Consider the following 21,426-nt stretch of genomic DNA (forward strand, 5'->3'; position numbering starts at 1 on the left):
TTTCTGGTGAGGTTTAGTAGATGAATGAAATCTAATACTTGCTTTTTGTTGTAAAATTTCGGTGTCAATTGCCTTCTGTTTTTAAAACTTTAGTATCAGAGCCAATATAGAATTTTAAGCACTTTTAGAGGTCAAGAATCTGAGTTAAGGAAAATGCATTTAGTCTTAACATTATGGAAATATACATCAATTTCTATACCTCATTATAGAAATATACCTCAACAATGGATATAATAGACTAAATACAATGTGCACAAACAGAAGGGAAATAAAACAATTTTAAAAGTGGGATAAATCCAAGCAATACCAACCTATGAACCAAATTTAGTTTTAAATATTTCTTTCATAGTATCTACTTACAAAAATGATTATTGAAAAGGAAATCCAAAAATTTGGTTCCTAGGTTGAGGGATAAAGAAAATTATAAGAAGATATATTACCCATAAAGAAAAAAAATACAGTTTCCCATTATAGTAGGGTTAGAGGTTACATCATAAAATACTTTACTTGAGTTTTTTGTGGTTTGCCTCAGATGATTAGTTCAGAGAAATAGATGAGCCAGTACTGAAATAGCTGCTGTTATGTGAAAATACTGAGGACAACAGGCTTTTGTTTTGTTCTACAGGTACTAGATACTAGATATGTGTGTGTGTATATATATATATATATTTTTTTTTTTTTTTTCAAAAGGTATTTTGAGAATGAGGGATCAGATTTAAAGGGTAGCATTATTTTAAGACTGAAATTGTCCTTTTCTATGAAGTATTCTATCAATCCCATGGACCTTTTTTCCCCTATTACCATGTATTTTTAAAAACTTACTTGTACTTTAACAATTATGGCAATTTATAAGTTTTATCCATTCTATGATATGAGAATTAGCATATTCAATAATCATATACATGTCTATGTATATGTGTTTCTCTACAGAGATATATCTATAGATAGATAGCTATGTGTGAATGGGTATATATCTCACACAAAGGACAAATATAAGTTGCTCACTACTGTATTTCCTGTATCCAAAACAGTCCCTGCTTCACAGTAAATGTTCAATAAATATTTAATTAATGGATAATTAACTGTATATCTGAACTGTTTTATAATGTCTGTTATTCTCCTTTTCACATAATATTTTATAGAAATATTTTAAATATTATACTTTTGATATACAAGAAAAGTTCTGTGTCTGGTAGGTGAGTTGAAATTAGAGGGGCCTATTTACACCCATTATATTTTTTCTTATAATTTTCATAACTCAACATTTAACATGTTAAATATCACTTTTAAATAATTTGACATATTTTGTCTACATTTATATGTACATCTTTAATAAAGTTTCATGCTGTTTTTTATATATAGGCCTGTTCTTATGAAATAGTGTATGTTCTCTATTTTTCTAAATTTTCAAAATTTCTTATGATGTGTTTTATTTTGAAGAGTGTTTACCTATATTTCTTTTATTGTTACACCATAGGATAAAGTACCTATCCTTCTCTACATATAAATTAATTCTTTTATAAGAACTAGGCTCCAATGCATTAAAAATAAAATGAATATATCTTTGAATAATTTAGTGCATTAAGGTTTGACCGCAGTGTTTGGGAAGGGAAGTTTCACATTGATTTTAACTCAAAATTACTCTTCATTGGAAGTCTGAGCCTGAGCAGGAATTGGATGTTGAACTGGTATCCCTTGTAAAAGGGTAAAGATAAAATACACAGTTAAGACACACAATTCAATACAGTTTTGTGTGAAGGTGGTTTTAATTTTACAAATATCAATGGCATTTTAAGAACATAATTATTAGATGTTCAGCAATTTATTAATTGCTGCCATACCCCCAAAAGAATTTGCATGTATAAGTATGTAATCTTTTTGTTATGTTCTCCCAATGACCTAACAGCTAAAAGAGAATTTTCATTTTTGTATGTATCTTTAGTGTACATTTTCCCTTACACTTTTAGTAGATTTCTGTTACTGTAGCTATTTCACTTAGCTTTTAGAATGTTTGAATATATTTGTAACATATGCTTGCATTGTGTAATATCTATTATAATTCTTAGATTTCTAGCAATTAATTTGAAATGGAAAAAACAGCCATGCTACCATTTTTTTTTTCCTTTATGAGAACATTTGGAATCCTTTTAAAGATTAAAACAGTCACCTTTTGGTGACTGACTGGGAGAACTTGTGTCCGTCTTCCTTTAGCACTGAGTAACTCCATTTTCCAGATCTTTACATTATATTGCTAATTCCTGATAAACAACCATTTTTGTACCCGCACATTATTAACCTAAGCCATTAATTCACCTTGTAAGTATGCCTGTCACTTAAACAATGTATATTCCTATTTCATGCTAAACTTTCATAATTAGACACTTTTTACCTAAAATCAGCCTTGGGCTTACAAGGATACATAGGGGGTAGGGCAACAGTGGAAGATTTTACAGCTCAAAACTGCGTAGTATCTGGCTAATTAATCTATTCAGACAGGCCTAATCCATTTTCTATCTGTGAGGAGTGAGCTCCCATCTTTCTGCCACTGAAATCACCTTAAAAAAATAAGTGACGTTAAAATTTTCAAGAGTAAATTTGGAGTACAGAGCCGGATCAGAAAAATCCTCAATCAAACCTGGACTCTCCTATCTTGTGTTATCATTTGTTGACTGACTAGAACTGGGGTTCCTTTATTCTTTGGTATCATATTACTGCATTTTCCAGATCACCACATTGTATTGCTAATTCTTGATTAACAACCATTTGTACTCCTACACAGCAACCTGAAGGTATCGTTGGTGTTCCTTCTTTCGAGTATTACCCTAACCCAGGCTTTTGACCTTCACTCTGTGATGCACTTTCATTTGTCTTGGGGGCCAATGTGGTCTGTAAATGGGCTGCGGATCTGGTGGCACTTCCACTGCGTGAACTTTGGGTAGAGTCCAGGATGTGAATTTAATGGGTGGAGAAGCTTCGGCAGGACTGTGAAGTTAGTGCGGCCAACTGCAGGAAGCCATGCTTCACTGCACCCTTCTTGGAAGCTGGCATACTTGCCCTACTCTTGCTATCCACCGGCCAGCTCTTGAGGATAAGGTCCGCAGGTAGGTTCTCAATGCAGGCAGATGCTCCAGGGGAGTCAGTACCCTCCAGCTACTCTGACAAAAACCCCTCCCTCCCGGTCTTCAGCAACCTCCTCCCCTCCCTCTCTCTGAGGCCGGTTCAAGACGTGCACGCACAGCCCGCGCGACCGGCGCTGCAGCAGGCGGCCCCAACGTCCCCGCCCCCGCGTGCGCGCCCCCGCGGACTCTCGTAGGCTTGTTCCGGCCTCAGCGCGCCGCCGGCTTCATTCACCCCCACCCCCTAGCACACCTCGGCGGTAGCGAGCGGCGCGGGGGAGGGGAAAGGGCCGGGAGGTAGGCCGGGGCTGCGGGCCGGACGCGGCGGCGCGCACGCAGGCCTTGCTTCTCCCGGGCCTTCTCCCTCACGCCGGCCGCAGGGCGGGCGCGCACGCCGAGTGACGCTCGGAGGAGGAAGCGCAGCCCCCTTCCCCTCCCTGGCTGCCCCTGGCCCAGCGGGAGCCCCCCCAGTGCGCCTGTGCGGAGGCCTACTTGATTATGTGTGCCCTCTCCGGGCTCCTGCGTTAGCGGCCGGGTGGAGGTGGGGAGGAAAGAAGACGAGGAGGAGGAGGAGGCGGAGGAGGCGGAGGAGGCGGTGGAGGGGAGGTGGGGGGAGTCAGCAAGGACATGGCTCCTGACTCCTGTGCGGAACGTGAGTGACTGAGCGGCAAAGCCCGAGTGAGCGAGCGGCCGAGAGGCGGGCGGGGGCCGGGGACGTAGGGAAGGGAGCGGGGGTGCGGGTGGCTCTTCGGGGGGAAGCACTAATTGGCTTGCATGTGTTTTTTAATGGTCCCCCCAACTCCCTCTTAGATGGTCTCTAGCGACCGGCCCGTGTCACTGGAGGACGAGGTCTCCCATAGTATGAAGGAGATGATTGGAGGCTGTTGCGTTTGCTCAGACGAGAGAGGCTGGGCCGAGAACCCGCTGGTTTATTGCGACGGGCACGGCTGCAGCGTCGCGGTGCATCAAGGTAAACACCCAACCGCCCGCCGGGCCGAACCCGGCCTTCTCCCAACCGTCACCGCTTCCCCCACCTTGGCAGCAACTGCCAGTTCCCCTGCCGCCCCTCCCCCCGCCCCGCCCCGCCCCCGCCCCCGCCCCGTTCCGCGGCCCGGGATTGACTCGGAGGGTCCGCGGCGGGGCGGAGGGGGTGTGGGCTGTGCATGTGGGAGAAAGTGCGTGTGGCCTGGACTGTCATGTGATTCTGCGCTCACTCTCTCAAGTGTCATTTGGCCGCCGCCTGCCCCTGGAGCCGGGGCTGGAGACTTAACGAGGGCGGTGGTTGGGGGGGGAGCGTACAGGGGGGTGCTGCGGGTCCGCGGCCTGCGCTCGGGGGGCGGCGGGGGGTGGGTGTGCGCCCCTTGGTGGAGTCGCGGTGGCCGTGGGTTTGGTTTTGGAATCGGAAGCCCCTCCCCCTTCTCTGCCTGCTCCCGTCTGCCGCAGTGTGTCTGGAGACTTCCTGTGGCATGGAGTCAGGCTCGGGAATGCCACTCGCTGCGCCGGGGCGGGTCGCGGAGGCAGGGGGGTTGCCTGGGCGCTTTAGATTAGGGAGGGGAGGCGCCGCTGCTGCACCCCAAGCTTTCTGGCGGAGACCCTGCTGCTGCGGACCGGGAGCGTCGTGCGGAGAAGACGGCGGCCTTCCGCTGCCGCGGTCGTGCTGCTGCAGGAGTGGCTTGGCTCAGCTGCCCTGCGCTGGTGGATGAGGCTGTTGAGGCTCCATCTAGCCACTTCCTCAGCTTAAGTGACTGAAGAGAAGAGGAGGTAGTGGTGCGGCCAGTGACTTGGGGAGCTTCTTAGCTTATTTCTGGGTGTTTCCATTCGGTGAGTTTTTTGGATATTACAAAAAAGCCGAGGACACTAGTAAGAGAGTTTTCTGCCCATTAAAATTTCGGACTTTATCTATTACATGTGGTAAGGAAACAACCTACATAATTTTTGGGTGTCTCTTCTATTCGTTCTGTTACTCACCAACCCGCCCTGCTTCCCATTTCTGAATTTGGCATTGAGTGATGCAAATATTTAGTAGTGTATTGGAAAGGATACTATTGAATGAGAGAAAGCCTAAACATAAGGGGCTTAAAGTGCATTCTTTCTAGAATGAAATCTCAGAATAGGTAAGGGAGATTTAAGAGATAGTGAATTAAATACCAGAGTGCAGTTATCCTCCTTTGTATTTAGACAAACATCAAAGTTGCACACCTTCCTTCTTTTAAGGAGTGAAAACAATGTTGATACTGATTTTTAAGGTTTTAGAGCTGATATATTAGCGTTTCCATCACAGTGTTCATTGGTGTTTGTGGAGGTATTTCTTAGGAATTGGATTCTGAATTATCAAGTTGGAATAGGTAATGTCATGTCCTACTATAGATAACATTCCTTTAAGCTTCAAGTTTTTTTGACTAGAAGTAGTACTTCTGGGTTAATAGAAAAGTTTTTGGACATTGATGCAGTGTTTCTTGCCTGTTAGGACGTTTTTACACTGACATGTTTACACATTTTAAGAGGAATTACAAGTTTAGCTTTTGGAGTTTGAAAAATTTGTGCTGATTTTGTATTCTTTTAGTGCTTTCCAGTATTTAAAATATTGCAAGCTTTCTCAGAGGAAGCTCATCCAAAAACAGCAGTTGGTTATTAGTGTTCTAGGTTTTTGGGAAAATTGCAACTTTGAGTTAGTTAAATATCAAGTTTTTAAAACTAGAATGAAATTTAGATCTACTAAAATCACTTTTTGGAATATTCACATTGTATTTCTAGAAATTTAGTTTAGAAATAAACTTTTTAAAATAATGGTCTTATTGAAATGTGATCACATACCATACAGTTCATCCACTAAAAGTGCACAGTCCACTGGTTTTAGTACACTCACAGAGTTTTACATCTAGTTACCACACAGTTGTAGAACATTTTCTTTTTTCTTTTTCTCTTTATTTTCTTTTAAGAGGAAGGTTAGAGGGCTACAGTGGGGGAGAGAGAATCCTAAGCAGATTCCATGCCCAGCACTCAGCAGGTGGCCGGACTCATTCTCACAATTCCGAAATCATGACCTGAGCCTAAATCAAGAGTCGAACTCTTAACTGACTGAACCATTCAGGCACCCCAATTTTATTTTATTTTTTAAAATTTTTGTTTCAGGGGTACAGGTCTGTGATTCATAAGTCTTACACAATACGCAGCACTCACTCCAACATATACCCTTCCCATATCTGTCACCCAACCACCCCATCCCTTCCACCCCCGGCACCCCAGTTTTAGAACATTTTCATCAACCTAACAAGAAACCTTGGACCCATTAACAGTTACTCTCCATTTTTTCTCAATTCTCCCAATTCTAGGCAACCAGTGTACATTTCCGTCTATTGAGTTGCTTATTCTGGACAATTTATACAAATGGAAGCATGTCATGTTTAACAATACATTTCATTTTCTTTTCTGCAATATTTGGTGCTTATTTTGACAGGTGATTTGGAAATATTTTCATTAGACATCTCTAAAATGCTTGCTCTTTAAATTGCAGGATATAGGAATGAATGAATTTCTTTCTGAGTTATTCTTTGTAAAAAGTCTTTGTGTTAAATTTTACTTAATATTCTCATTATCATAAAATATTAAGTATAATTTTTAATGGTTATGCTTATCTAAAATAACAAAAGGCTGGTCTTTTAATGTTTCTATTAAAATGTCATACAGGGGACGCCTGGGTGGCTCAGTTGGTTAAGCGGCTGCCTTCGGCTCAGGTCATGATCCCAGCGTCCTGGGATCGAGTCCCACGTCGGGCTCCTTGCTCAGCAGGAAGCCTGCTTCTCCCTCTGCCTCTGTCTGCCTGTGCTCACTCTCTCTGACAAAAAAAAAAAAAAAAAAAAAAAAAAGTCATACAGGAGGGTCTGGGTGGCTCAGTCGGTTAAACATCTGCCTTTGGTTCAGGTCATGATCTCAGGGTCCTGGGATTGAGCCCCATGTTGGGCTCCATGTTCAGTGGGGAGCCTGTTTAGCCCTCTTCCCACTACTTGTGCTATCTCTTTTAATCTGTCTCTCAAATATATAAATAAAATCTTAAACTCCAAAATGTCATGCAGTTTTTATTAGGTGATAACATATGTGGTAAATAAAAATATGTTTTCATTCTTTGAAAAATGGGCATTTTTATGTGAATAGTCTGAGAGGTAATTATTTTAGAGGGCTTTGAAAGAGTATTTATTTTCCATAATATAAAAAATGTTAATATGTTTTAAAATCTTTTATTTCCCAATAGCTTGCTATGGCATTGTTCAAGTACCCACTGGACCATGGTTTTGCAGGAAATGTGAATCTCAGGAGAGAGCAGCCAGAGTGGTAAGAACTGTTTATCAGAAACATTAAAATTCTTAAATGAGTAGCTTAGGATGCCACACACTTACGTTTCAGTTTGAAGGGTTTTCGGTCTTTTGTTCAAATACTGAATTTGGGCCAAATATTGACTTAACAGTTTTAAACCAGTTTTATAAACTGTGAAAAACAAATTGAACCACATAAGTATATGTTGGGGGATACTTTGAATGGATAAAACATAAAGTCATATTTGGGCTTTAGCTCTGTCTGCTGTTGAAGGGTTAAATTGGCAATAGAACATAAGGAAGTTAAGGTGATAATTCTGCTAGGTTCTGTTTAATAAAACACAAGAGTTTAACCACTGTATTCTTTTTACTGTATCTGCATGTGTATAGTTTTAACTTTGAATGCTCAGTGTTTTCAGACATTCAGTCTTTGTTTGGCAAAGCGACATAAAAATTTTCCTTTTTTACTTGGTTGGATATCTTCTTTCTGAACACTTGTAAACTTCTTGTAGTCATGAGGGTGGTATGTTTATTCTTTCTGGCTCAAAGCGTTTTTTTTTTTTTTCAGTTGACGTTTTGGAAATATCAGGGAGAAATAGATTTGATCTTCATTAATCATATAAAAGTATTGCCATTTGCAATATGGTAGTTCCTTCTTTTTGGTATTGACTAGAGGATTTGACAGAGGTAGAAAACAAACATTTCAACTTCCGTTTACATGGTAGCATGGAAGCTTTTGTTTTTGTCTAGGCAGTTTTTGATCAGAAATAGTGGCTAAGTAGCCTGTCTAGGATTGTGAGACTCAGAGCAGTATTCTTTTTTTTAAAAGATTTTACTTATTTATTTGAGAGAGAGAAGGGGGGCGGGTCAGAAGGAGAAACAGACTCCCCACTGAGCAGGAAGCCCAGTGTAGAACTTGATCCTGGGACTCCAGGATCCTAACTTGAACTGAAGGCGGTTGCTTAACTAACTGAGCCACTCAGGCATCTCAGAGCAGTATTCTGTTCATACGTTTCATTTGTGTGTGAGAATGCACTGTAGCAGAATTACAGCTATACTGGCATTACGATAATGGGAAATAGTAAGAAGAGGATGAACTCATAAATCTCAGGACTTGATGTATACATAGGTCTTCTTTTTGTTTTTTTCCTCTTTGTAGCATGTTATGGTTTTGGAGTTGGGTCACCAAGCCAAAGAAGTTATTCTTTAAATCATTAGTAAACACTAATTGTAAGGTGAGGCTGTTCCAAGGGATGGCACAGGAGATTCAAGCAAAGCCAGAGAAAGATGAGAAAATAAGAAGGTGGATATGAAGAGGTCAGATAAAGAGGTCTGTGAATGGAGAATGGTAGGAAGCCAGTATTATTTGCCGTAAATGCCTCTTGTTGCCCGTTTTTAATTCCTTTATTTTTTCTGAGGATATGGTCAAGATACCAAGGTGAATTGAGGTAGTTAACTTACAAATACTGAAGAATACATTTTATTTTGGCTTTATTTCTTAGGATGTGGGGGCCATTTGAGGTTTTAAAGAAGAGGTGCAACTTTATTTTCCTATCGTGTAGTTATAAAAGAGAAGGTCCTTTGTGAGAAACAAAAACTGATTTTAAGCCCAAATAAGCAGAAAAAGGGCATTTTATGTTTTTTATTTTTTTATTTTAAAAAGATTTTATTTATTGGGGCGCCTGGGTGGCTCAGTGGGTTAAAGTCTCGCCTTCGCCTCAGGTCATGATCCCAGGGTCCTGGGATCGAGCCCCACATCGGGCTCTCTGCTTGGCAGGGAGTCTGCTTCCTCCTGTCTGCCTGCCTCTCTGCCTACTTGTGATCTCTGTCTGTCAAATAAATAAATAAAATCTTAAAAAAAATATATATTTTATTTATTTATTTTGAGAGAGAATGAGAGAGAGAGAGCATGGCGGGGGAGGGTCAGCAGACTCCCCACTGAGCTGGGAGCCCAATGCAGGACTCATCCTGGGACTCCAGGGTCATGACCTGAGCGAAAGGCAGTAGCTTAAGTAACTGAGCCACCTAGGAGCCTAGGAAGAGAATCTTTCAAGCAGACTGCCCACTGAGTGAGAAGCCAGCTGAGGGCTCTGTCCCTCAACCCATGACATCATGAACTGAGCTGAAACCAAGAGCTAGACGCTTAACTGAACCACGCAGGTGTCCCAAATTAGTCTTTTTTTTTTTTTTTTTTTTTAAAGTAAATCCTTCCCTTTTGGTAATTATTACTTTGTTTTTTTTAAAAGTAATTTCTATGCCAAGGTGGGGGTTGAGCTCATGACCCAGAGATGAGGAGTCAGTTGCTCTACTGACTGAGTCAGCCAGCCAGGTACCCCAAGAATTGAATTAGTCTTAATCTTATTTCTGCTTTTGTGTGTCTGCTTTATTCTTTTCCTTTCTGCAGGTTTTCTCTGCTATAGGCTGTTTACTGTCAGATTCTATGTTAAATGTTCTGTGAAAATTATCTGGTTTAATCATCTTATCAAACCTTGAGGTATTTTGTTCTCATTTTATGGATAAAGACATCATGGTTTAAGAGAAATGCATATCTAGTTGGAGGCTGGGCTGTGATTAAGCTCTCAGCCATCATGTTCTGTATTGCCTCCTATGGTGAAAGTGACTATACTTCAGCTCCTAATATTTTCTGTTTCCAGTTTCAAGAGACTAAATCTCATGCTGAGTCTCATGTTCCTTTGGGTAAAAAAAAAACCAAAACTGGGTTGACTTGGATAAGGTGCCTAGCGCTGGACCAACGAGTCATGGCTAGGTAATAGGGTTTCTTAGACACAGAGAGATGTCTTTGGGTTTGGGATAGCTCACTTCTCAGAAGGGATTTATGAGCTGATAGTACCTTGGCAGAATAATAAAGTTCTAATTTCAGACAATTAGTTTGGAGTATATAGAATGGATTTGAAGGGGGAGATTAAAAACCGAAAGACTTAGGATGATATTACACTAAAAATGTGAGTAGAAGGAAGGGAGGGAGCGTTTTGAAGGGTGAAATGACAAATGGATATTGGTTAAAGGAAGGGAATAATCAGAGATGGTTTTTAGTATCAAGGTTTATCACTGGAATGATGATACCATTAATAGTCATAGAGTAATGGTAATAGAGAAAGGACAGCAAGTCTGATGAATGAAGGAAGTTCTGTTCTGGGCATGTTCGTTTTTGTGCTCGCTTCAGCAGCACATATACTAAAATTGGGCCTGTTGGTTTTGATGATGCTAGGGTTTTTCAGTGGAAATTTAGAATTGAAGTAATGGAGTCAAGTTAGAGAGTTGGAGCTGCATAGAAGGAAGACTGGGAACCAAATGACATTATTTTTTTGTTGTTGTTAGAGAAAAGAAAAATGAAGCCAGCTGTGGTAAATATCCACACTTGGAGAGAGTAAGAGAACAAGTTAAGAAGCATGGAAAATAAACTGTCAGGAGAGGAGAGCCTGCAGTAGTAAGAGTTGGTTTCTCAGGAAGGAATAGTTGATAGTGACATTGCTATAAGGATACTGAAGAACTGAGAAAAGTTTCTGAGACCACAGTTGTAGTTCCTTTGGGCAGAACTCTCCATTATAGGTACTGAACAGAGTAGAGATTGTAGGATTAGACTGCATATTGAACAAGTGAGGAAAGAGGAGAGTAAAAGTTAGAGATTGAATTTTTTTTTTTAAATTTTATTTATTTATTTGACAGAGTTCCTAAGCAGGCAGAGAGGCAGAAGCAGGCTCCCCGCAGAGCAGAGAGCCCAATGCAGGGCCTGATCCCAGGACCCTGAGATCATGACCGGAGCTGAAGGCAGAGGCTTAACTCACTGAGCCACCCAGGCACTCCGAATTTTGTTGGTTTTTAGGGGAGACTCTTCGTAGGTTGGCACTCATTGTTCAGAAAAAGTACCTGATGGGGCACCAGGATGGCTTTTTTGGTTGTGTCTGCATTAGACTGCGGTCATGATCCCAGGGTCCTGGGATCAAGCTGTGCATCAGGTTCCCTGCTGGAGAGTATGCCTGCTTCTCCTCTCTGCTGCTCCCCCTCCTTGTGCTCTTCTGCTTTGTCAAATGAATAAATAAAATCCTAAAAAAAAAAAAGTTAACAGCAGTAAGATTGCTTTATTTACCTCAAGTGAACATGTATTTTTGCTGGAGGTTTTTTTTTAAAGGACTTTATTTATTCATTTGAAGGAGAGGGAGAGCGTGCACAAGCAGGGAGAGAGGCAGAGGGAGAGAGAGAAGCAAACTCCCTGCTGAGCAGGGAGCCTGCTGTGAGACTTGGACCTGGGGATCATGACCTGAACCAAAGGCAGATGCTTAACCATCTGAGCCACCCAGGTGCCCCAAGCTGAAGATTTTTGATTTATCTTTTTTTTTTTTTTTTTTTAAAGATTTTATGTATTTATTTGACAGAGAGAGATCACAAGTAGGCAGAGAGGCAGGCAGAGAGAGAGGAGGAAGCAGGCTCCCTGCTGAGCAGAGAGCCGGATGTGGGACTCGATCCCAGGATCCTGAGATCATGACCTGAGCCGAAGGCAGCGGCTTAACCCACTGAGCCGCCCAGGCGCCCCGATTTTTGATTTATCTTAACATTGTTTAGTAACCACACTCGGGTGGTTAGAGGTTAAACCTCTGATGACTATTTTGTATTTAATGGGTATTTGTTCTTAATTATCTTGGGCTGAAGAGACTTACTGGAAATGTTTATATAACATTTATACATTTATACATACATTTATAACATTTACATACTTTTAATGGGATTAAAGAGGATATGTTAGATTTTAAATATTCTACTTTGAAAACATTGTGAAAGTGGATTGTGCAACAAAATAAAATGGCCAAAAAGTCCATTAAGAATTTGCATTATTGGGACGCCTGGGTGGCTTAAGTGTGTTAAGTGGGTTAAGCCTCTGCCTTCGGCTCAGGTCATGATCTCAGGGTCCCGGGTTCGAGCCCCACATGGGGCTTTCAGTGGGGAGCCTGCTTCCCTTCCTCTCTCTCTGCCTGCCTCTCTTCCTACTGGTGATCTCTCTGTCAAATAAATAAATAAAATCTTAAAAAAAAAAAAATTTGCATTATTTAGGTTTTGCTACTCTAGCTCTAGATGAAAAGACTGTTTCTACAGGAGGTGAGATGTAACTTTTTCCTACTGTTCTGCCTCTTTTTATTAGAGTTCTTCCTGGCTTCTCAACATTGTTGGGGAAGAACTGCTAGTGGAATGTAAATCAAGATTTTAGGGATTGACCTAGGGTTGCACATTTTTTTTTAAAAGATTTTATTTATTTGACAGAGAGAGCGACCACAAGCAAGGGGGAGTGGCAGGCAGAGGGAGAGGGAGAAGCAGCTCCCCACCAATGAAGGAGCCCAATGTGGGGCTTGATCCCAGGACCTCCTGGGATCATGACCTGAGCTGAAGGCAGATGCTTAACTGACTGAGCCACCAGGCTCCTCCACATTTTATTTTTTAATTTTTGCTTAATGAAAATACATAATGCAAAAAAGTCACTATAAATGTGTAAAACCATCTGAAGTATATACTTAACTGTATTGTGTATTTATATTTAATTTTATTAAGTAAAATTATGTTAATATGTATGTCATAAATAAGTATGACTATAGGACATAAAATAAATATTCCCTATCCAGAATGAACTAAGGTGGATTTTTCATATTTGCCCCAAATCTTGCCTTTTTAAAGTAATAAATAAAAAAACGAAGTTGAAATACTTTTTGTACTCTCCCCAGTCTGAGTTACCTTTTTGGTATCTGTAGGGACCATTTCTTTTTTTTCTTTTTTAAAGATTTATTTATTTATTTGACAGAGAGAAAGAGAGAGAGAGAATGAGAGAGGGAACACAAGCAGGAGGAGTGGGAGAGGGAGAAGCAGGCTTTCCTATGGAGCACGGAGTCGGATGTGGGGCTCCATCCCAGGATTCTGCAATCATGACCCGAGCTGAAGGCAGATGCTTAATGCCTGAGCCACCCAGGCGCCCCTGTTGAGACCATTTCTCTAGTTCTTTTCAGTTTCATTGGGATATAATTGATCTATAACATTGTATAGGTATAATATAGGTATTTAAGGTATTCAGTGTAATGATTTGATTATATATATGTATGTGTATATGTATATTGCAAAATGATTATTAAAAGATTAATTAACATCCATTCGCACGTAGTTACAAACTTCTTTTTTTTTTTTTTTTAAAGATTTTATTAATTTCAGAGAGTGAGCGAGAGCTAGAGAGAGCAGGAACAGGGCTGGGTTGTTTGCGTGCATGGGGAGGAGGGAGAGAGGGAGAGGGAGAAGCAGGCTACCCCCTGAGCAGGGACCCCAATGCGGGGCTTGATCTCAGGACTGTGGGATCATGACCTGTGCCAAAGTCAGATGCTTAACTAACTGAGCCACCCAAGCGCCCCTGTAGTTTTCTTTTCTTTTGATTAGAACTTTAAAGATTCACTCTTAGGGCATCTGGTTGGCTCAGTTGGTAGAGTATAGGACTCTTAATCTCAGGGTTGTGAGTTTAATCCCCATGTTAGGTATAAAGCTTACTTAAAAACACATGTACACAGAACTTTAAAAAGATTTACTCTTAATAGCTTTCATATACACAATACAGTATTATTAATTATAGTCACCATGCTGTATATTCCATTCCCAGAGCTTAGTGTATAAGTGGAAGGTTTTTTACCTTTTGATAGACCACCTCATGCCCTTTCCCCACCCACCATCCCCTGCCTTTCGCATCCGTCACTCTATTTTCTGTTTCTATGACACTGGTTCTTTGAGATTCCTTATCTAAGTGAGGTCATATAGAACAGATGGCCCCCTGACTTAGGATTTTTTGACTTTACCGTGGTGTGAAAGCAGTATGTATTCAGTAGAATGCATATTTCAAACCCTCTATTTTGATCTTTTCCCAGACTAGTGATATGCAGTATATTTGTGATGCTGGGCCGCAGCAGCTAGCCAGTGCTGCCAGTTAGCTGCCAGTTATTATTAACATGAATAAAATTTTGTTCAACTCAGTTTTTTACCTTGCTGCTTTATGGGTCATTTCCTTTTTTAAAATTTTTACACAGTTCTAGGGTCCCCTCCAGTGTTTATCTAGTAAGTAGTAAGCAAGCTATGTTTGTCTTTTTGTGTCTAAGAATATTATTATTTTGCTCTCTTCTATGCTAGTTTGAGTTCTAGAGTCATTGTTGTTTTTCTGTAAGTAAAGATTTTATTCTAGTTTGTCTTCTGGTATCTAATTGTGATAAATAGAGAATCTGTTGACATAGTGCTTATCCTGCTTCAGAGTTGATTGGCTTTTTCATTCTGTGGACTCAGTTTTTTTTTTTTTTTTTATCTTGGAAAATTTTCTTCTCTTCAAGTGTCACCGCATTTAATTTTTTTCTGGAATTATTACCTAGGTATGTGCTTGGGATTCTTGTTATTTTCTTCATATCTTATATTTTTTTTAAATTAAAAAAAGATTTTATTTATTTGAGAGGGAGAGTGAATGAGAGAGACTTCGTGCACACGCAAGAGCAGGGAGAGGGAGAAGCAGACTCCTGTTGAGCAGGGAACCTGACTTTAGGCTCCATCCTTGGATGCTGGGATCATGACTTGAGCTGAACGCAGATACTTAATGGACTAAGCTACTCAGGGGCCCCTCTTTGTGTCTTTTAATTTCTCTTTCATATTTTCTCTTTAATTTCTTTTTCATATTTTCTCTCTCTCATTTTTATCTCTCCATTATGGATAATCTCTTTAGTTCTGTCTTGAGATTTATGCTTATTGTTAACCCAGGCAGTGAATTTCTTTTCTGAGTGAATCATATCTACAATATGTATTGTATTTTTCATTTTGCCTTTTTTTATTTTAAAGATTTTATTTATTTGACAGAGACACAAGCAGGGGGAGTGGGAGAGGGAGAAGCAGGCTTCCTGCCGAGCAGAGAGCCCCATGCGGGGCTCAATACCAGGACCAAGGGATCATGACCTAAGCTGAAGGCAGATGCTTAATGATTGAGCCACCCAGGTGCCCTGCCTTTTTTTCCATAATACTTTGCTGTTGTTGCTTTATGGATGATATTCCTTTATTATTTGAACATTTAAAACGTAATTTATTTTGGGGACACCTGGTTGGGTCACTTGGTGGAGCATGCAGTTCTTGATCTCACAGTCATGAGTTCAAGTTCCACATTGGTCATAGAGCTTACTAAAAACAACTTATTTTATTTTTAAATTTTGTTTGTTTATTTACTATTTTTAAGATTTTATTTATTTGACAGAGATCACAAGTAGGCAGAGAGGCAGGCAGAGAAAGGGTAGGAGGAAGCAGGCTCTCCGCTGAGCAGAGAGCCTGATGCAGGGCTGGATCCCAGGACCCTGGGATCATGACCTGAGCTGAAGGCAGAGGCTTAACCACTGAGTCACCCAGGCACCCCTAAAAATAACTAATTTTAATACTTCTCAGAGATTTTAGAATTCTTTCATTTGTTTTGTTTGTTAAGTATGGTGGTGTAGGGATCTTCATATACTTTGTAATTTTTGGTTGTGAACTAATTCTCAGGAGTTGCTGTCTTCTGTGGATTCCTTTTCTGCTAGGAGCACAGTAAAGATGTAACTGTGGGGAGTTTATGCATTGCTGTCTTTGAAGAACCATGTTTGGCCCCTAACAAAGACGAGATTACAGTAGCTTCTGCAAATCAGGAATTTACAGATTTATGAATTCTTTCATTTAAAAGGAGTTCAGAAGGCTTTTAAAAGCCTTTTTTGACAACTCTATGATATCATTAGGCATCAGGCTTTATTTGCACTCCTACTATGCCAACCTTAGCATATGGTTTTCATTTTCAGGGGTGACCCATAGTCAGAACATGGCAGCTAGAACTGTAGTCATTGTGACCTGCAGAATGACGTTCCAGGTAGAAGGGGGGATGGTAAAGTTAAAAAGTGATTTTCTTCCCAGCTGACTTCTTTTCTTGTTTTCCTGAAGTCCCAGTCAATACATTTTGCTTAATTTTGTTGGCTTTTCGTTGTTAGACTTCAAAATATGGGTCAGTTGAAGAACTGAATAAAATGGGCATTTTGTTAGGACGGAAGAACGGTAGAATGGTTTTGGGGTTGGTAACCAGACTCTGTCAGAGTTTGCCTACTGGGGTTCACTGCTCCAGAGTAATTTTTAAGTTTGTTTCTTGACTGGAATCTGGTACCCTTTAGATAATGGATTTTTGGGTACCACACACTCTCAGCATCAACTGAGTTTCTGGTTTTTCTAGAGTGACCCCTCTACTGATGTTCAGAACCAGCATCTCACTTCAGTGCACCTTCTCTAGTCTTACCAGTCTAGGCCCTGTTTTTCTTTTTGCCTTTTTTTTTTTTTTTAAAGATTTTACTTATTTATTTGACAGAGATCACAAGTAGGCAGAGAGGCAGGCAGAGAGAGAGAGGAGGAAGCAGGCTCCCTGCCGAGCAGAGAGCCCGATGTGGGGCTTGTACCCACGACCTGGGATCATGACCTGAGCCAAAGGCAGAGGCTTTAACCCAGGTGCCCCCTAGGCCATGTTTTTCTATGATAGATTCATTCCCCTTTGGTTGTTTAATAGGCCTTTAGCAGTTCTTGTCCTTGTGCAGGGAACCCAGTTAGAACTTCTTTTGTGTGTGTGTGTGTCTAGGGTCTGTGCTAGTGTCATAGTCAATTCCAGTCTCTGAGGTATATAATAGGTCAGGTATCTTCATTTACTGCCTTGGCTTCAACTAATACTCATTTTTTTAGCTTTTCTTTTCTTTCTTTCTTGTTTTTTTAAAACATTTTATTTATTCATTTGACAGACAGAGATCACAAGTAGGCAGAGAGGCAGGCAGAGAGAGGAGGAAGCAGGCTCCCCGCTGAGCAGAGAGCCCGATGCGGAGCTCGATCCCAGGACCCTGAGATCATGACCTGAGCCGAAGGGAAGGCAGAGGCTTTAACCCACTGAGCCACCCAGGAACCTCAGCTTTTCTTTTTTATTTCTGGTACTGGAGATTAACCTTTATCTACATAATTGAAAATTGTTTTCAGATTTATATATCTTTGATTTCTGAGTGCAAGAAGACAATTGCAGTTTTAAAATTTCATATATAATTAAAAGCTTGTATACTTTATTTTTTTATTTTCTTTTTAAAGATTTTATTTATTTATTTGATAGAGATCACAAACAGGCAGAGAGGCAGGGAAGCAGGCTCCCTGCCAAGCAGAGAGCCCGATGCGGGGCTCGATCCCAGGACCCTGGGACCATGACCCGAGCTGAAGGCAGAGGCTTTAACCCACTGAGCCACCCAGGCGCCCCTAAAAAGTTTTTATTTATTTATTTGACAGAGAAAGAGACAGCGAGAGCAGGAACACATGCATGGACACAGAGAGGCAGGCAGAAAGAGAGGGGGAAGCAGGCTCCCCACCGAGAGTTGGGCTCAATCCCAGGACTCTGAGATCATGACCTGAACCCAAGGCAGAGGCTTAACCCAGTGAGCCACCCAGGTGCCCCAGAAGAGGTGTTTTTAGAAAGTTAACAGACGTAGTGCTTATCACCATAGATAAAATAGTAAATGGTCAGTTCCTGTTGTCTCTCTTGATTCTTATTTACTATGAGAAAAGCCTAGCATAATGTCTGACATGAAGTAGGTGCTTAACACTTGTTTTATCCTTTTCTAACCTGTCTATGCAACTAGTAAGAGAAATGAAATCATAGGAATATTTAGATACCTTGCCCAGCATATGGTATCTATTTATTCCTTTTTTTTTTTTTTTTTTTTTTTTTAAGATTTTATTTATTTATTTGACAGAGAGAAATTACAAGTACACTGAGAGGCAGGCAGAGAGAGAGAGAGAGAAGGACGCAGGCTCCCTGCTGAGCAGAGAGCCCGATGCGGGACTCGATCCCAGGACCCTGAGATCATGACCTGAGCCGAAGGCAGCGGCTTAACCCACTGAGCCACCCAGGCGCCCCACCTTTTTTTTTTTTTTTTTTTTTTTTAAGATTTTATTTATTTATTTGACAGACAGGGATCACAAGTAGGCAAAGAGAGAGGGAAAACAGGCTTCCTGCTGAGCAGAGAGGCGGATGTAGGGCTTGATTGTAGGACCCTGAGATCCTGACCTGAGCCAAAGGCAGAGGCTTAACCCACTGAGCCACCCAGGCGCCCCTTTTTTTTAAGTTTAGATTTAATTTCTTTTTTTTTAAGATTTATTTTCCATGTTTATTAAAGTAATAAATGCATAGTTAAAGTCAGGTGTTACCGAAAACTTCTCACACAAAGCAAACAGTACTTTGCTGTTTGGCTCTTGAAATCTAATCTCATTGCCCAGAAGCAACCTCTTTTGGCTGCTCCTTCTGGTGTTTACTTGCATATTTCTAAAAAGAAAGTATAAGCAGCTATTGTTTTCTTTTCTTTTCTTTCTTTTTTTTCTTTTTTTTAAAGATTTTATTTATTTTATTTGACAGACAGAGATTACAGGTAGGCAGAGAGGCAGGCAGAGAGAGAGAGAGGAGGAAGCAGGCTCCCTGCCGAACAGAGCGCGTGATGCGGGGCTCGATCCCAGGACTCTGGGATCATGACCTGAGAGGAAGGCAGAGGCTTTAAGCCCCACTGAGCCATCCAGGCGCCCTAGCAGCTATTGTTTTCTAAAGTATATTTTAAAAAAATTTAAAGATTTTATTAGAGAGGAAGATCGCTCATATGCATGTGCTCAGGCAGGGGTGGGGGGAAGAGGGAGGGGAGGAAGCAGGCTCCCCACTGAGCAGAGAGCCAGCATGGAGCTTGATCCCGGGACCCTGAGATTATGACCTGAGCCAAAGACAAAGACAGACACTTGAGCAGCTGAGTCACCTAGGCGCCCCTGAAGTTTATTTTTCTTTTTCTTTCTTTCTTTTTTAAAAGATTTTATTTATTTATTTGAGAGACAGAAGAGTGCGCACGAGAGGAGAGAGGGTTCGAAGGAGAAGCAATGAGCAAGGAGCCCGAAGTGGGCCTCAATCTCAGTGTCCCAGGATCATGACTTGAGCCAAAGGCAGATGCCCAATGGACTGAGCCACCCAGGCGCCCTGAAGTTTATTTTTCTTAGTAATCTCCAAACCCCTCATTGGGCTTGAACTCTCATATCAGGATTAAGAGTTGTGTGCTCTGGGATGCCTAGGTGGCTCAGTCATTAGGGGTCTGCCTTCAGCTCCGGTCATGATCACAGGCTCCTGGGATCGAGCCCGGCGTCTGTGTGTCTGTGTCAGGCTCCTCTCAGCAGGGAGTCCACTTCTCCCTCTCCCACCCCCCCCTTCTGTGTTCTCTCTTTCGCTGTCTCTGTCATATAAATAAAATCTTAAAAAAAAAGAGTTGTAGGGCACCTGGGTGGTTCAGTGGGTTGGGCCACTGCCTTCCGCTCAGGTCATGATCTCGAGTTTCCGGGATCGAGTCCCGCATCGGGTTCTCTGCTCAGCAGGGAGCCTGCTTCCTCCTCTCTCTCTCTGCCTGCCTCTCTGCCTACTTGTGATCTCTCTCTGTCAAATAAATAAATAAAATCTTTAAAAAAAAAAAAAAAAAAGAGTTGTGTGCTCTGCCAACTGAGCCAGCTAGGTGCCCCTATAAGCAGCTATTCTTGACATATTAGTTTTAGTAGTTGCCTTTTAGTATATCACAAATTTTCATTAAATCACTGGTGTTAAACAGTAATATTTTATTATCTAAATATTTTGTTTAAAAGTCTCCTGATTTTTTTTATTTCCTTGGGATTAGTAATGGTCTTATATTTTCATTTTCCTTATATTGTTTCTTTAGATGCTTTTTTATTTTTTTAAAAAAGATTTTATTTATTTATTTTTTTTATTTATTCGTCAGAGAGCAAGAGAGAGAGGGTGCACTAGTGCACAAGCAGGCAGAGCAGCAGGCAGAGGTGGAGGGAGAAGCAGGCTCCCTGCCGAGCAAGGAGCCCGATGAGGGACTCGATCCCAGGACCCTGGGATCATGACCTGAGCTGGAGGCAACGGCTTAACCGACTGAGCCACCCACGCGCCCCTAGATGCTTTTCAAAAAGATTTATTTTTTAAGACTTTATTTGTCAAAGAGAGAGAGAGGGAGTGAAAGCACAAGCAGGGGGAGTAGCAGGCCGAGGGAGAAGCAGGCTCCCTGCTGAGCAAGGAGCTCAATGAGGAACTTGATGCCGGCCCTGTCTATGATCTGACCTGAACCAAAGGCAGATGCTTAACAGACTGATCCACCCAGGTGTCCTCTTATGTCCTTTATTTAAGGTTAAATCTTCCTATATACTCCAGTTGCTTTTTCATATAATCTTTCAAATGATTAATGATGTAGGTAATCTGTTAGTAAAATTTTCCATGAGTTCACTTTCCCTTTTCCTCTCTTCTCTACACTCTTTCCATCTTCTTCCCTTTTCCTTCTCTCCTTCCCTCCCCCTCCTCTTGTCTCCCCTTCTGCTGCCTCCTCTCTCTCCTCCACTTTTCCCTCTTCCTCCTTTCCTTTTTAACTAGTAGATCTTCTGGGTACCATCTTCCTGCTGTCATCTGTGCTGGTTTCTTTTTAGGCGGGATCTTTCCTTCACTATCATCTTAGGAGTTTATTTCTTGCTTATTTTGGATTCTGTTTTATAATGCTTCATCCTCCCTGTTGCTGCATCTTTAATGGTCTGTTTTCTTGTTTTAGTGGGCACCTATAGTAGCTTCATAGGAAATGGTGTGTAAGAAATAATTTTTTAATGTTTTTACATGTTTGATAAAATTGGTAGCTTTTACCATCTTGATTGATAGCTTGGCTAAATACAGAATTCTTGGTTGGAAACCATTTTCTTTTTTCTTTTTTTAAGGTTTTATTTATTCATTTGAGACAGAGAGATACAGAGAGAAAGCATAAGCAGGGGGATAGGCAGAGGTAGAGGGAGAAACAGACTCCCTGCTGAGCTGGGAGCCTGATACAGGATTCAGTCCCAGGACCTGGAGATCATGACCTGAGTCAAAGTCAGACACTTAACTGAGCCACCCTCTTTTT

At 41.2% G+C, this 21,426-nt stretch overlaps 1 protein-coding gene across 11 annotated transcripts in view; it reads left to right on the forward strand.

Moving 5' to 3' along the window:
• Window positions 1–3,304: 3,304 nt before the first annotated feature.
• MLLT10 (MLLT10 histone lysine methyltransferase DOT1L cofactor) overlaps window positions 3,305–21,426 on the forward strand; it is a 236,313-nt gene continuing 218,191 nt past the window's right edge. For 8 of the 11 annotated variants that reach the window (XM_032349576.1, XM_032349581.1, XM_032349582.1 and 5 more), the window contains exons 1-3: window positions 3,420–3,794; window positions 3,927–4,086; window positions 7,366–7,445. In XM_032349576.1, coding sequence (XP_032205467.1) covers window positions 3,927–4,086; window positions 7,366–7,445 — 240 coding nt within the window. In that variant the 5' untranslated portion in view covers window positions 3,420–3,794. The other 3 variants (XM_032349580.1, XM_032349577.1, XM_032349579.1) reach the window with 3 other exon arrangements.

Source organism: Mustela erminea, chromosome 6, assembly GCF_009829155.1.
Source record: "Mustela erminea isolate mMusErm1 chromosome 6, mMusErm1.Pri, whole genome shotgun sequence".
Lineage (NCBI taxonomy): Eukaryota > Metazoa > Chordata > Mammalia > Carnivora > Mustelidae > Mustela > Mustela erminea.